Raw genomic sequence first — 16,026 nt, 5'->3', positions numbered from 1 at the left:
AGGTAAGGGTCGAATCCCACAAGGATGGACACGTTCGGATAACTGTGGTGATATTCCTGAGTGTTTTTGGTTAGCTACCACGCTTTTGGGGTTAGGATTTTACCTAGGCGAAAAATAAAGACGGTACTCTACTGACTAGTAGGCGTGAAAATAACAGGCATGTGGTTGTGGTCGTGAAAATAGGGGACAAGGTATCTCAGAGGCATGTGAAAAGTTGACAGTTACTAAAAGAGGAAAATTAGACAACAAGGCATATCTGGTGGCTGGTTGGCTTTCTGACAGGTCTGGAAGGTACAACTGAAAAGTAGGGGACAAAAGCAAAAACAACTAAAAAGCAAAAGTGGTCCAAGGTAAAGTTGATTTTGACGTTTTTCTTCACCAAGTATTGACAGAAATCATATGAACACAAACTCCATGACTAAACTCAGATTCATAATTTCAAACTCAAGACCCATTGATTAAAATGCTTAATTTAAGATTAACAGCTGAAATTGCAGACTACGTCTACTGACTAACATGCAAGGTGGTGATCACAGTGCAGAACATGAAACTCATGCACGAAAACTCAAACTGAGACATAACTACACATTTCGATCAACAACTACAGATCTAGCCTACTCGAAAGAAAATACATGCACGCACTTAGAATTAAAGGCGATAACTAGATCTAGCTTTCCTAGGCAAAATGAAGCAAACTCAAACCAAAGAGACATTCGAAATAGAAATTTCATAACTTAAACATTTGGATCTTCACCAAGTACTTCAAAAGGCAACAAAGATACATGTTTGCAACAGATCTAACGAAGAAAGCAGGTAAAAATTAAACTAGAAAGCAAATAACGATTGTTTTGCCACTCTGGGCGGTGATACTGCTATACTACTACGGAAAACTGGCTGAAACAGTAGATTGATGAAGGATTGATCTTCTAGAGAGAATTCTACTAAGTGTGTATGAGAACAGAGAGCTTTTCGAACTAAGAACTCTCCCTTGTCTCTCTCCAAGTGGCTTCTTTTATAGGGAGGCTTGCCCTTGCTTTTAGGGTAGACTTCCTTCACGATTTGACTTTTCTGCGCTTGTCAATGATCATCCCAGCTATCCTTCTTCTCCATCTCGAGCCTTTTCTCTGGCATGCATCCTGGTCAGTATTGCACCCTTCTAGCGCTCTTTTCACTTGCGTTGCCTGAATCGTCTCCTACTGACTTGGATCCCTTAATCCCGCACACTTGAGCAACTATTTTGCAGATAATACATGCATTTCACGACATACTGACCAGTAACCAAAGCTTAGAATACGACTTATCAGTAAACTGACATTTTTTTGTAGTGGAAGAACTTACGACATAGAATTAGCAAAAAATTAATTTGAATTCTCATAGTAACTTTTATTCATTGAAAATGATAAAGGTTCTTGCTCATCTCCAAAATTAATTTTACATTGCTATTAATATAGGAAATATTGGCATCTAATATCATGAAACTTTCAAAAAATTGGATTTTTCCCATGAACTTTAAAATTGGTAAATAATATCACGAACTTTAGCCCGGGTTTATTTTTTTCCACGAATGAAAAAATTCATGTTATTTTAATGGATTGAAGAACAATTTTGGAGGATGCGTTTCAAGAAAAACTATCTTCAAAGATTGAAAAACTTGAAGCTTTCAAAATTGTAGTCGAAAAATTATGAAAAAAATATGTATCATACTATTATTTATGGAAATTTTTTTATTGGTGGGAAATAACAAACTCGGGGTAAAGTTCATGATATTATTTGTCAATTTCAAAATTCATAGGAAAAACCCAACTTTTTAAAAGTTCTATGATATTGAATGCCTATATCCCTTTATATATTATTTAATATATTATTTATATGATTCAAGAATATCCCATTTATTTAATGTTATTATATCTAATCAATCAGATCAAAGCAGAGTGAGTTTCAATGCCAGAAGAGAATTTTCATTTTCCCTATTAGGTAAATAATAGTACTACTGCATCATTGCTTCTAACTTGCATTTTACTCACTTCTTTTAGGAATATAGCCTTCATAACCTTTTTTACAAATGAGAAGCTGATTTGCATTTTACACACCTTTTTTTAAATTTGTCATTTACACACTACTCCAATCTTCATTTGAAGTGAAATTCTTTTATAATTTATGATATAAGTACTTCGTTTCAAGTTTTATAGTAATATGTACTATCTCACAATTTAAACATATGAGCTCATTAATTTGGGAGGAAAATGTATATATTAGTACCTAGTAATATTATACTACATTAGTATTTAATGATTGTTGAAATCTTTCTTCTAAATTTATTTACTTTACAAAAGAATAGGATTTTAACTTAATGTAACTGTCAAATGCATTAATTATTGATTGGTGAATTTGACTTTAAAGAATTGCATTTATCAAAAAGATATATTTTTAACCCACGTGTATATACAGATTCGTCCTTAAAGAAATTTTCATTTTCTATATAAATATTTTAAAAAAAAAACTTACTTTTAATATAGTGCAATCCAATCAATTAAACAAAATGGGAAGCAACTTGCACTCTTTGCACAATCCTCAATGTCTGCAAATTAAGGTTTTCAATCTTTTCGGTCTTTTCATCTTTTATAAAATAAAATTAAACAAAATAAATTTGTAATGTGGAAATCATTTGGTGGATATGAATTTTGGGGTATTTAAATCCCTCAAAACTCTCATCTCTTTTTATAAGCAGTACAAATGTAAATTTTGGTGGAAAATTTTTTGGAGTAAAAAGGATATAAAATAAAATCTGCCGAAAATAGATTAAGTAGGAAGAGAAAATAATAGTATATCAAAAGAATAGTTAAATTGTGGAGGAATAGGAAATAGTAATTCCAAATTTCCAATAGCTTTTAAATGTCGTATGTTACGTGTAATTAGATGTTTCATCATTTGCTTTCTATTTTATTTTTGTTAAATAATTTAATAATATGGCATTCTAGTCAGCGTTGAAGAGCAGAAGGCTTGAGATGCCGTGCTTAAATTTGACTAAATCATTTACCTTTTCACAATTTTAATAAATCAGATTTAAAATTTCATCCCATTTTATCGTTTTACATGGTTAATGATTTTGCCGCATAAATGATGCTCGTTGGAATTTTAGGGCTTAAAAAAATTATATTATATTAAAATTAAAGAAAGAAATGACATTGAGTGGAAAAAATGAATGGTGCTTTATTAGCATTGAGGGGGTGCCATAATCGAACAACCCTTAAGTTGCGTATTTTGAACAATACTCTATGTATAAACTTCTGCGGCCCAATCTCCGCTAAAAGCTCAATATCTACTAATTATTGTCCCATGGAAATACATAATATATGGATTATAACTAAAATAACCCCTAAACTTAATCCCAACTCTCTGCGCCGCCTATATCTCATTGTATATATCTCTCATTCTCTCTCTTCCTTGCAATATAGGAGTACTGTACTAAAGCAATGGTGAAGAAGTGGTTACGCTATACAGAACTTTTATTCGTCTCACTTCTCCAAATCTCACTGCATCAACAAATTTTTTTTTTTTATGGTAGATTTAGTTCATTCATTCAAATACCACTACAGCAACCAAAAACAACACTACTATTTAATTTATAAGAATGAGGCAAACTCACCATGCTTGATCTTGCTCCGAGACGGCGAAGGAGGCCAACACAGGCTCAAAGTAAGCTTTCCTCCAAGCTTCCATCAACCCACTGTTATCCACCAAAAGGTAGAGTCGTAGAGAGAGAAAAAAACTGTAAGATGGTAAAGAGAGAATCATTGGAACTAATATTTATAGATAATTTGTATGTAAGTTGTCTACTTATTTTCTATACATAAATTAAAAAATATAAAGAAAATTCATAATTTGCAAACTGATTTAATTTGTTTGAATTATTGATAACATGCATTAGTACTATTAACTATTGGTCAAAACATGTAAAAGCAGTTTTTGTTAAGTAATTCTTCTAACCATTGGTTAACAGATTGATTGGATATGGAGTATTATAAATGAGCGAAATCTAACTGATTTCCCCCCAAAATTTCTCCAAAAATACTGTGGCTTTATATATTTACTAGTACATCCCCAGCGCGTTGCGCTGCTGACGATATTCCGTGTCAAATCTTTTGTATACAACGTCCAAATATGTATTCATAATTTGGTACTAAATTAGTTGAAACAAAGGGAGGGAGTACAATATTTGAGAATACAATATTTATGAATAGATATTTTCTTATAAATCAATAAGAAAAACAAAATCCCTCTACAAATACAACATTCACTCTTTATAAAATGACAAATATTTATTTCTAAGAAAATTAATATAAAACCTTAAATTATTCACAATCTTCAGTACTCTAAAACAAAATATATATAGAAATACTAAAAATAAATCATACCAACAATTTCAATAGAAAAACACGCGATATTCATATGATTTTGTACACTAATTTATATTTATCCATACTGTACTTCATATTAATACTACCAGTTATAATATTAAAAATACAAAATCATATTATTATATAATTTGCAAACACAAACTACAATTTTTTCTATGTTAATTGATAAAACAAATCTTTCCAACAAACCCTCAAAAATTATTGCGAAAAATTATAAAACAACATGCAAATTAGGAGATAGATTCGGCAAAACATAGAAAACAAAAATCACAACAACATCAAATGCAACATTATACTTGAACGATGCACGAGTAATAGTTAATAACTTTTCATCTATTTATAATAATATTAATTAGTTACGTATTCATCTAATTATCATATTAGCAAATTACATATTCATCTAATTATAATATTATTTAATTACTAATACATGATATTTTACATATTTGACAGTTAAAAGTAATTTACTGATAGAAAAGGGGGTACAATATTGAAGAATACAATATTTAAGAATACATATTTTCTTATAAATTTATAAGAAAAACATACTCTCTCTAGATAAGATTAAGGAGATTATTTTAGGTATTTCATACAAAAAAGTTATGTACCAACTAAATTTGTACAAACAGAATGCTATACTAAGAATAAATATTCACCTACCAATCTATAAAAGTAATAACTACTACAATTACACAAAATCAATTACTACTCCGAATCTTCTCTCAAGTCTTACACCATTTCCATTTTCCAAACTTTCTCTTTGTCAATGAATGATTAAATCAACAAAAGATGTATACATCGACGCTGATATGCCAAAATTCTTCAGAGTATTTCCCATAGAAGAACAATAAAAAATGGTATGCATTTTATAATCATAAACATATGATAAAAAATTTCTTTCGAAATAGATTATCATTTTTATTGCAATTTGTTTAGCATTTTAATATTTTTGCATGTATCATATTAATTATTATGACATTAACATTCACTGCAACACAAAATTACTACGATATTATATCAATGATACAATTTTATTAATCCCTTCACATTCTTCCGTATTTTTAATTAACTATTTATAATTATGAAGTAGTATTAATAGTAACATTGACAATATCCTACCGACAACCCAAAGAATAACGTGTAATATTTGTCAAAATCACCACCAAACACAATACATGCAAACTCCTATTCAAATGGCGCATACTTAATTTATAGCAAATTCACATAATATCACACATACTCCTATCCAAAGCTTTAGTATAATACTTGTTAACCGTAGAAACTTCATACCTTCATTCAATATAATAAGTTTCATATTGTATAATAAAAAAAATTGAGTTTACACCATAATTTTTTTGAGTTTAAACAATACAATACAATACAATACCTACTAAAGGATGAATATAAAAAACAATTATTATAGATTACATGCCCGATTAAATTTTAGATTACCACCAGTTTTTTATTTATATAATAAATATAAAAAAAAATTAATCAGCAAACAGATCACATTGAAATCATATTTAAAACATAGTTGATTAAATCATTCAATTATATTGTTTTTCTAATTTTGGAAATTCAAGGTTACCAATTTAATTTTAATTTTTAATTAAATATTCATGGCTCAACGAACAAAGTCAATACTCATTGATAAATACTATATGATTATAGGGGTACATATTTAAACATATTTTAGACTATTGCCAATTATATAATTAGAGCAAATCAATACTCTATTCTTGGGATAATTTTGACATACTAAAAATCATATCAGAAATATGATCGATTAATCTATCATTTCGATTTTTTGATTTTAAAAATCGAAAGAAATTCAATTTCAAATTTAAAGCTCCGAATGGAACCAAAATCCATATATAATTATAAAAAATAATGACTATAGTTTATAATAAAATAAAGAGATCTATTAATGATGATGGTCACCCTAATAATAACTATAGGGTATAATAAAATAAAGAGTGCTATTAAACTTTAGGGAACTTAGAAGTTAATATCGAATAATTTGATTCGGGCTTATTAAAGGTTGAATAATTAAATAGATGAAAGCCATAATTTAAGGATCTCATTGAAGCCCATTACAACTATACAATGAAATTTAGGTAATTAATTATAGGTATAGTTATTGATATTTTAAATAATATATTGACTAATAGTCTGATATATTGAATAATTACTAAAAATTAGCATTTTCTTATGGTGAATGGTAAAAAGAAAATATAATTTTTGAAAACGTGAGAAGCACATGTTCTTAACTCATCTATTTAATATAGTTAATATTTTATATCTCATATAGAATGTTACATAGAAAAAAGGTATATTGCACAATGTTGTTAAATTGTAAACTATGTTACTAAGTCGGTACTACAACCTAGCCCTATGGATTACTAAACCCTTTAGAGATGGATTTAACTTCGATCACATAGCGAACGCTATTTTATTGAGTCGGTACTATACCCTAACCTCATGTACTACTAAACCCTTGGAGTGTTGGATTTACACTTCAGCCCCGGCGCGATGCGCAACTGGCGATATTTTTAGTAATCAAATAAGTACATATCATGTATTATTGATATATGTGAACTTTAGAATCGAATCATTATATGCCCCATCCATCTAATGAAATATTGTCCATATGTTCAATCCCAGCACGATGCACTATTTTAATGAATAGAGAAAAAGAGCTCGATATTTTAATTGGAATGAGAAACGTGGTTAAGTGTATTAATTGAAGAAGTAAAGTTTTCAAAAAAGAGAAAAGTGTCATCTTATTTGGAGCAAACTAAAAAGAAAAATGTGTCATCTTAAGTAGATGATAAAATTTGTTAAAACTAATACTCCTACACTGCCACAATTAAAATTTTAAAACTAATACACCTACATGGCCATAATTAAAACTTTACTAAAACTAATACCTTCAATTTACTAAAACTAATACTCCTACACGACCACAAATTAAATTTTAAATTATCATTTATTAATTCAAGTAGGGTTTAGTTAATCCTTAATTATTTTTGGCCCAAAACATGTTAGCCTAGCCCAAATTCATATGTCTATTTTATTCTCTTACTTTATGTAGCACCCGCTTCTTTTATTATCTTTTCATATATGTTAACGTCGAACTAGAAATCTATCGTTCTCTTGTTTCGTGAAAATAAATGGAACTCGAGCCTTTGATGAACTTAATAGTGTTAATTGCAAAGTAAAAGTTAAAGAAATAATCAAACGAACTAAACCAACTAATGTACGCTGCGGAATAAAAAAAGGAATGCTATTCAAGTGTTCCCGAAAGAAAAGGTCCACATAATGCCCAAAAATTTGTTTCTTTGGAAGTTCATGATGGTCTTACAAAAGGATGAGATGGGATATTAATGTTACAATACTCTTGAATGAACCGAAAGCTCAAGGAAATAAAGTCTAGGGTAGCTTGCACTTGGATTTCTTTTCCCGAGCCCACGCCGCACTACCACCGCGCCATATCCGAACGAGCCGTCGAGCCCGGGATAGCATGGCCCACGTCTCAAAGCAGCAGCAAGGCAGCCAAGCCTTTTCTTTCACCTACAAAATAAGTAAAAAAAAAAAAACAAGATCCCAACAAACCCCAATTTATAACTAGTACTAGTTACTCATAAAGATGCAAGTTTTGCAGCCATGAAGGAGAGACAAGGAGATCACTAAAAGTGATATTTTCTGCAGCATGACAACAAACGATGCAGCAGCCATTTAAGGCTCAAGAGTACACACATCTGCCTATAAATCCCCCTCCACACCACACACCAACTCCTTTCACCCACACTTCAAATTTTCAGCAAGATAGAGAGTGAAGAGTGGCACATAGCCGAGAATTTCAACAAAGACAGCCACTCCTTCAACCTTTCCAGAGGTAATGCACCTCCACCCCTTTTCTCTCCTTCAAATCAAGTTTCATGTCATCATATAGAAGCTCTATAACTTAGAAGCCTCAATCAACATAAGTAAGATCAGTAAACCCTCCCCCAAACCTCCCTTTTCTTCCTTTTTGTTTTTTTTTCAAGCATGTGTATATATAATTGTTAGTAGAATCTGCCCAAGTAACACCAATAAATACACAACAAATTAACATCTCCTTCCACCACTAAGCCATCCTTAACAAAAAGACTAATGCTCCAAAAATCACTGAATTCATGAAGTAACAGAAGTAAGTAGACACTCTAATGACTAAGCCAACTGGAGAACTTATCTGGAGGAGGTGAATCTGCCGGACTTCCGGCAGCAAGCTTCGGCTCTCCGTTGGACAACCCCACACTCCGAACCGCCACTACAACCTAGCAATTACAAGCTACAAGTTAAAAGCACCAACCTTTAAACAAAAAGAGGGAAAGATGATGAATAATTAAATACTGTAAATAAATTGCCCTACCTTATCTGACGGAATAACGGCGGCGGCGGCGACATACCCGAAAAGGGAAGAGTGCCGGTGGATTCCGCGGCAGTGGCGACCGAGCAAGGGAGGAAGGAGATCGGTCGGGCATGGCGGCGGTGCGCCGCCGCGCTCGCTGCTACAGCGGTGGCATGAGCGGGGCGGAGAGAGAAAGACAGAGAGGAAGGCGGAGTCGCGGCGGCGACTGAGGAGCCCCGGTGGCAGAGAGGCGGCGATTTCCGCCGATGGAGAAAGAAAAAGAGATAGAAAGGAACAGAGAGGGGTGGAGCGGCGCCGAGCGTCACCACAGGCGACAGCCCTGCTCGCCGGACGGCCGCGAGGTGGCGGCGACGGATGAGGCGGCGACATAGCCGAGAGAGGAGAGGGAGGAGAGTTTAGGGTTTTTGTTGATTTGGGGGAAATGAGGGAGAAAGAGAGAGAGAGGCCGATGGATAGGGTAGGGAGTAATTGGGCCTCCCTTATTTTTATTTGGTTGGGCCTCTCTAGTAATAGATTGGGCCACCAATTAATTAAAGTATGGACTAAGAATTTATTTAAATCATGGGCCTTTATATGTTATGGATTAATTAATAGTCCGCTAATTATTTCCACGAAGATAAGTCTAATTTTTCCGGACCTTAGCTTAAGTGCTCGGATGATTAATTTTAAGAAATTATAATACGCTAACGATGAATAGACCTCGAGCCTAATTTTTAGTACTTAAATAAATGGCTTAGGAGGTAGCACCCTCTAGTAAAGCGAATAAATTTCTCAAATTTAATTAAATCTGCTGATTTAATTAATAATCAAGAATTCTAGAACTCTTCTAGAAATTTTAAAGGAAGAATAAAATGATCATCGCACTTAGGATGCATTCATGTCTAAGCTTAAGGGATACCTCAAAAATCTAATTAAGTATCTTTTATTTCCTAAAGGGACGTCTTCGAACGTCATCTAAGACCGAGTTAAGGAAATTCCGGAAGGAGCGTTAGCTTTTGAGGTGGGCATTTCTTTCAAAATGTGATTTCAGTATGAAAATGTGAATCTTTGCTCAAGTATATTGTCATGCCATGTTTTGTTTTATGATTACCTATCTGCTTGGCTATGCCAATTTAGTTAAATCGAATTCGGGTCCCAGTAGGGCCGCAAACCCTACTCGGACTAGTGTACACATGAGGGGACCGTGAGCTAACAAAAGGGGTTGGCCGGTCCAGTGACCGTCGTGGAATGTGGCCACATTCCCGGTTCACACAAGGTTCAGATATGGTATATCTATGTTACGTGATTGCGCAATCAAATCTTTACTAAAGGAAAAGTATTTTAGTGACTCGGGTCTTTTAAGTAAAACCCCGTGATCACTCAACTGTGGCATTGACAATTAAAATATAAAACTATTTTGGCAATGTGCCCACTGAGTATATCAAATACTCAGCCCTGCATGTTATTTTCAAATGTGCAGGTTGAACGTGGACGAGCAGGCGAAGGTGTTGGGACAAGCATATTAAATAAGTAGTTAGGTAGCCCAAAGTAGTATGTCTTCATACGTGCTATTTTGTCTTGGACTCTTCCGCTGCAAAACCTAGAATTATGTACTAGCAAGCTTTGAACCTAGTCTTGATACTCTGATCACGTTTTGATTATGTACCCATATGCCTTTGATACTTTTGGTTTGAGTGATTTCATCCTTTTTATGTTGTCCCTTGATGTTTGAGATTTGTTTAGTCACGAAATAGCTACGCTCACTAGCACTAGGGAGTTGTGGTCGTGACACGTCTAATTTCACTCTCACTCTCTCAACCCCCTCTTTCTCTCTCACTGTCGGTCTCACTCTCTCGCCCTCTTCTTCCTACGCGAAACCCTAATTCACCGCCGCCTCCATTGCTCCTTCTCACCCACCGCCTCCTTCTCTCTCCGTCGCCACCATCGCCTCCACCGCTGCTTCTCGCTCCGTCGCCACCACCGCCTCCTTCTCGCTTGTTGTCCCCACCGCCTCCTTCACCCGCCGCCGCCTCACACTCTCTTCCTCTTCTTCCTGCCCTTTGATTCATTAATCTTCCGTTGTGAAATTAATTGTTGCATTGAGTGTAATTGTTAGTGGCTGTTAATTTTGCAAAATTTTCTCTTGAGAAATCTGTTCTTATGGCCTCTCTACGGGTTTTACTTTTTTATTTGAATTCTGTAACGTTTTGATTCAATCTTGTCTTTCAAAATTGATTCCCAGCGGATTTGAATTGGAGTGTGGATTTCTTGTGAATTTGATTAGAAATGGGTTTTGTTCTCGGTTTTTTCTCCCTATTATGCCTGCAATTTAGTTGAATTCTTTGATTCAGCGATGCAATTGTAATTAAAGTAATACAAAAAAAATAAGAATACTACAATCAGAAAATTGTGGTATAAAAGCTGAATATATAAATTAAATAAGTTGGTTCCAAATTCAACTATCACACAACTATTATTATATGCAAATAGTTTCTTAAAACCCGTGCCCATTAGAAATGGGACTTCTATTGCTGGACGGAGGAAGTATAACTTTAATATAACAAATAATGCAATGTATCAAACTACATTTTGATGTAAGTTGTACTAGTGTATAAGATTCTTTGCACAAGTCTAAACATTAGGTTTGTGTTTTACTTTCCAAAAAAGACCTACTGTTGATGAGGATGAAGACGAAGTGGAAGGCCGTGAACCGGTGTAGGTGTAGCATAGTAAACAATCTTCTCATCAGGAATGGTCTTCTCCAGTTTGAACCTTGTCACCACATTATGAATCATAACCAACAATTCAAGCCTGGCATACTCTTTCCCTGCGCACATTTTTGGTCCTCCTCCAAATGGAACGAATGTAAAAGGCGCTGGCCCACTCCCCTCAAACCGTGATGGATCAAACCTCTCCGGCTCTGGGAAGTATTCAGGATTCTTGTGGGTTGAGTACACCGTCCAGAACGTCTGCAAATTTATGATTTTTCTAATACTGAATTTTGAGTATATATACAAACAAATTAAAGAAGAAAAATATAAAATATGTAGATACCTTCCATCCTTTAGGAATGGTGAAACCTGCATAGGTGAATTCAGTTGCGGCTTCCCTGAATGCTCCGGCTGCAGGAGGCGTAACCCTGAGGGATTCACGGACGACGTTCCATGAGTACTTCATCTTCTCGATATCATCCCATGTCAGCAGCTCACTAGGGCCTTTCGTCTCTGCTATAGCCATTTGCTCTGTTTCATTTGAAACAGATACTAACATTTTGGTCCATCTACAAAAATTAGTCTATCAACTACTCCCTAAGTCCACCATTAATTATTCCATTTTTCCTTTTTCGTCCTGTCTGCCAACGAAAGTAGGGCCCACATTAATCTAGTAACTTTTCCTACCTATTTTACTTTATGAAGTTAAGCAATTTCTTAAAACCTATGTCGATCAGATATGGACATTTAATCATGGACAGAGGTAGAGGGAGTATTTTACAAAGTAAACATTACCTTTGAAGACCTCATTGTAAATATGGGGAAATTGAGCAAGATGATCCATGACACTAGTAACCGCATAGCTTGTTGTATCATAGCTAGCCACCAGCATACCAACTACACGGTTACAAATCTCCTTCTCACTCAGAAACTCCCCATCTCCATTCCTCTCCATCAACATCTTCGACAGAATGTCCCGTGCCTCGCCCTCGTCCCTCGCCTTCTTACGCTTCCCGACCATCCTCATCAGCTCCTCCCTCAAAGCCTCGCCCGCTCGAATCGCGCGTCTGTAGGCCGTCCCGGGCAGATCCACGGGCACCGAAAAAAGCCCCTTCATCGCCACGGCAAACGGCTCCGAGAGCTTCCTCACACGCTCGGGGTCGGCCTCGCACAGGAATATCCGGCACGCTAGCTCGAAGGTGTACTTCTTCGACGCCGGGAGAACCGTCACGACGGAGTTAGGCTTCCAGTCACGCGCCATGTGCTCACGCGCCAGCGCGTCCATCTCGGGCACGTATTTCTTGAGGGTTTCCGGCGAGAAGATGTCGCGGTGGAGGATGCGCGTGAAGGCGGAATGCCCGTCCGCGTTGCTCTTGGCTGTCTCGGCGAACGTCAGCACTTTCATCAAGGATTGAGGCAGCCACGAGGTTACGAGTTTGTTCTCGTTCGAGAAGAGGAACTTGTTGCCTTTTGCGCCGCAGAAAGTTGCCATTTTCTCTCCGAGCAACGAGGTTTGGAAAATCTCCGGGGAGTGTTTCGACATTCTTTCTGCGACGAATTTCTCTGGGCTGGGGGAGAACCTGAGGTTCTCCCCTAGAACCGGCCAGCCCTGGGAGCCGGGAGGGAGTTTTTTTCGATCATCGGAGGCGTTTCTCCAGATGATCGAGAAAAGAAGAAGGAAAAGAGGGAGAAAATATGCTAAAATTGCCCAAATCTCCATGTTTGTTTTCAAGAAAGTACAGCTATCATGGTATATTTTTAAATGTTGCAAATTTCCAGCCAGCCAGCTGGGATTCATATTATTGAATAATTAGTTAATACATTTAAAAACTTTAGTAGGTCAAACTAATGAATTACTCATTTAATAGAAAATATGGTTGTTTATGTGAGAGAGATTCCTCCTATGATAGCACGCCGCAGTTGAATCCTACCACCGACACAAGTGCCTGAGATTTTTGAACTGTTACTCCTTCCATCCGCGAGCAGTGGTACTTAGGCATGCTTATTCGGCCGGTTCCGGTTAGAATGCCTGAGATTTAAACTATTACTCCTTCCATCCGCGAATAGTGGTACTTAGATGCTTATTCGGCATGTTCCGGTTCTAACCGGACCGATTAATCGGTTTTAAATTTTCATAAATCCTATAATCGGAACCGGAACTGGAACCGATTTGTTCTGGTTCGGAATCGCAGAACCGGTCGATTCCGGTTCCGAACCTGAACCGATGTGTAATTTTAATCCGAATTTATTTATAATTTTAAATAGTTCAATACTAAAAAAATAATAATCCAATATCTAGAAATATAACAAATAATACATAAAAATTCAAAATAAATACACAAAAAATACAAACCGACAATACAATAATATTCATATATGGATAACAGTGATGCCAAGTGTAGTAGGTCACACTAGTTTATGTTAGCAATTTTCTAATACAAAAATAGGAGTTCTAAACTTAGCAATTTTTAAAAAAAAAATTAGTTTTAAAATTGAATTTCATTTTCCTTTTTTTGGCTAACCAAATATTCATTGGAATTTCCAATACTAATTGATCTTGTTGTGACTTTTTGATTTATAACAGAACAGTTAATAAATTATTAACAAACAAGTTAAAATCGTATGTTAAATGAATTGTTACATAAGTTTGTTATAAATTTAAATTTCTATCATATGAAATGATATTGTATTTGTATAAGTTCTTTTGAAAATTAAAAACAAACTTATGACGTCCTACTCTTTGCAGTTAGTTCATAAAAAATGGATTAGTTTAAATCTGAAAATCACTCAATGTTTCAAATTATTTTACTTTAATTCAAAATTAATTCAACTAAACTAGATTTATTAGTATATTAAATTATAAAAAAATAAAATTGAATTACAATCCGGTTCCCGGTTAGGACCGGTCGGTTCCGGTTCCGAACCGGACGAACCGAGAACCTGAGAACTGTTGAAGCACCCCTAGTGTACTGAAATGTGGGGTCTTTTTACCATTTATGGTAATTATGAACTATGACTCTTATTTGCGAACGGACCAAAATGGAAATACAGAACTCCTATTCGCGGACGGAGGGAGTAACTCATATTAGTGCAATCGGTAACAATTGTTGCGTGAACACGTGCCAATCGTGTTTTTTATATCGTACAACTTGTGGTTCTTCTTAGTGTTACATCTTGATTGATTGGAAATATAATCACACGGGAATTTTCAGCTTTTGAACCACTAGAGAAATAATTTTATACTCTCTTTTTTAGCATGAAATCAGCTTATGATATAAGTTCGCAAAATCTCATCAGTCATTCATTGCATAAACCAAAACCAAAAGATATAACATGAGCCACTAATTCAATGTTGACATAAGTTAAGAAATAAAATCAAACACTAGTGCTCTACTCCTAAGGCAAAACAAAGCTTCCTCTATACTCAATAATCTCGAGCACATCTGTAACAGCCCGCCCTCCTAGGGTACAATAAATACGGCGGCTGCTACCCAAACAGACTCCAAAGAAGTAAACATAGGCTTGACCAAAAGAATCGAAAGAATTATCAGAGTATTTAAAACCATAACTTCCTAAAAGTTTAAAGAAAAGAGAGGTATCATAAATGACGATCAAAATATCTTAAGAGTACGACGAAATATCCAAGGCGAAATCACAAGGAAAAGGCTAAGGCCTCAAACCGAAGGCAAGATGCAAAGGTTTCAAAACAAATTCCAAAGTGTATCGAAATTCAGCGGAAAACGACCAAGAGAAAGAATAGATATGTATGAAGACACAACTATACTTGAAGTTCATAACCACCATTCTTAATTAATTAACAAGCTCAACACCCACCACCACTCGCCATCGTTCAACCTGCACATAAGGAAAACACATGCAGGGCTGAGTATTTTGAAATACTCAGTGAGCTCATTGCCAAAACGTTTTATAAGTTATGCCACCCTTACCAAGTGAACTCGAGTTTTAAGCAGTTATAAAAGAAATATCACAAGTATCACAAAATATATATTTTCATAGACTGGCCAGTCAAAATAATCCCCCATTTTCTCATCAGAATAACAATCACAATATTCCATGGTGCGACGAAAGTGTGGCCACACTTTTCGCCCACGAGACCGGCCGACTAGCAAGGACGGCTCCCGATCCCATCGTGTACACAGCCTGGTAGGGCTTGCGGCCCATACTCAGACCCGAATTCGTATAAGCATATCCAACATCACATTAAAACAAACATAGGCATGGCATAACAGTTAAACCACCCTTATAACACCAAACAACATTTTGATAAAATAAAAGAGAGTTTTTAGAGTAAAGCCCACCTCGACTGCTTAGTTTTCAAGTAGTTTCGCTTTTCCGTTATCCGGCTTCGTGATGCACTTTTTATTTGCACTATAAATACCTAGGCAAGTATACAGAGTAGGTATAGTATAGCAAAAGGTTAGTACCGGGTATCGAACACGGGGAAGATGTACACAAAGTATCTATCTTCTACTAGAACTCAATT

General features: G+C 35.3%; 2 protein-coding genes across 3 annotated transcripts; both read right to left on the bottom strand.

Annotated features, from left to right (window-relative positions):
- Window positions 1-7,691: 7,691 nt before the first annotated feature.
- LOC125192038 lies at window positions 7,692-9,272 on the bottom strand. 2 transcript variants are annotated; one of them, XM_048089493.1, is made up of 3 exons: window positions 8,833-9,272; window positions 8,653-8,737; window positions 7,692-8,002 (listed from the first exon to the last, which is right to left on the bottom strand). In XM_048089493.1, exons 1-3 carry the CDS (start codon window positions 9,199-9,201, stop codon window positions 7,992-7,994), a joined length of 465 nt encoding a protein of 154 aa, XP_047945450.1. In that variant the 5' UTR covers window positions 9,202-9,272; the 3' UTR covers window positions 7,692-7,991. The 2 variants fall into 2 exon arrangements, with proteins under 2 accessions (XP_047945450.1, XP_047945449.1); XM_048089492.1 differs by having other exon boundaries at window positions 7,692-7,991; window positions 8,833-9,271.
- Window positions 9,273-11,258: 1,986 nt separating this feature from the next.
- On the bottom strand, window positions 11,259-13,242 carry LOC125193514 (beta-amyrin 6-beta-monooxygenase-like). The gene is made up of 3 exons (XM_048091327.1): window positions 12,318-13,242; window positions 11,866-12,053; window positions 11,259-11,780 (listed from the first exon to the last, which is right to left on the bottom strand). Exons 1-3 carry the CDS (start codon window positions 13,240-13,242, stop codon window positions 11,481-11,483), a joined length of 1,413 nt encoding a protein of 470 aa, XP_047947284.1. The 3' UTR covers window positions 11,259-11,480.
- Between the last annotated feature and the right edge of the window lie 2,784 nt (window positions 13,243-16,026).

This window comes from Salvia hispanica, chromosome 6 (genome assembly GCF_023119035.1).
Source record: "Salvia hispanica cultivar TCC Black 2014 chromosome 6, UniMelb_Shisp_WGS_1.0, whole genome shotgun sequence".
In the NCBI taxonomy this organism is placed as follows: domain Eukaryota; kingdom Viridiplantae; phylum Streptophyta; class Magnoliopsida; order Lamiales; family Lamiaceae; genus Salvia; species Salvia hispanica.
This window is presented reverse-complemented; position numbering and strand designations above follow the sequence as displayed.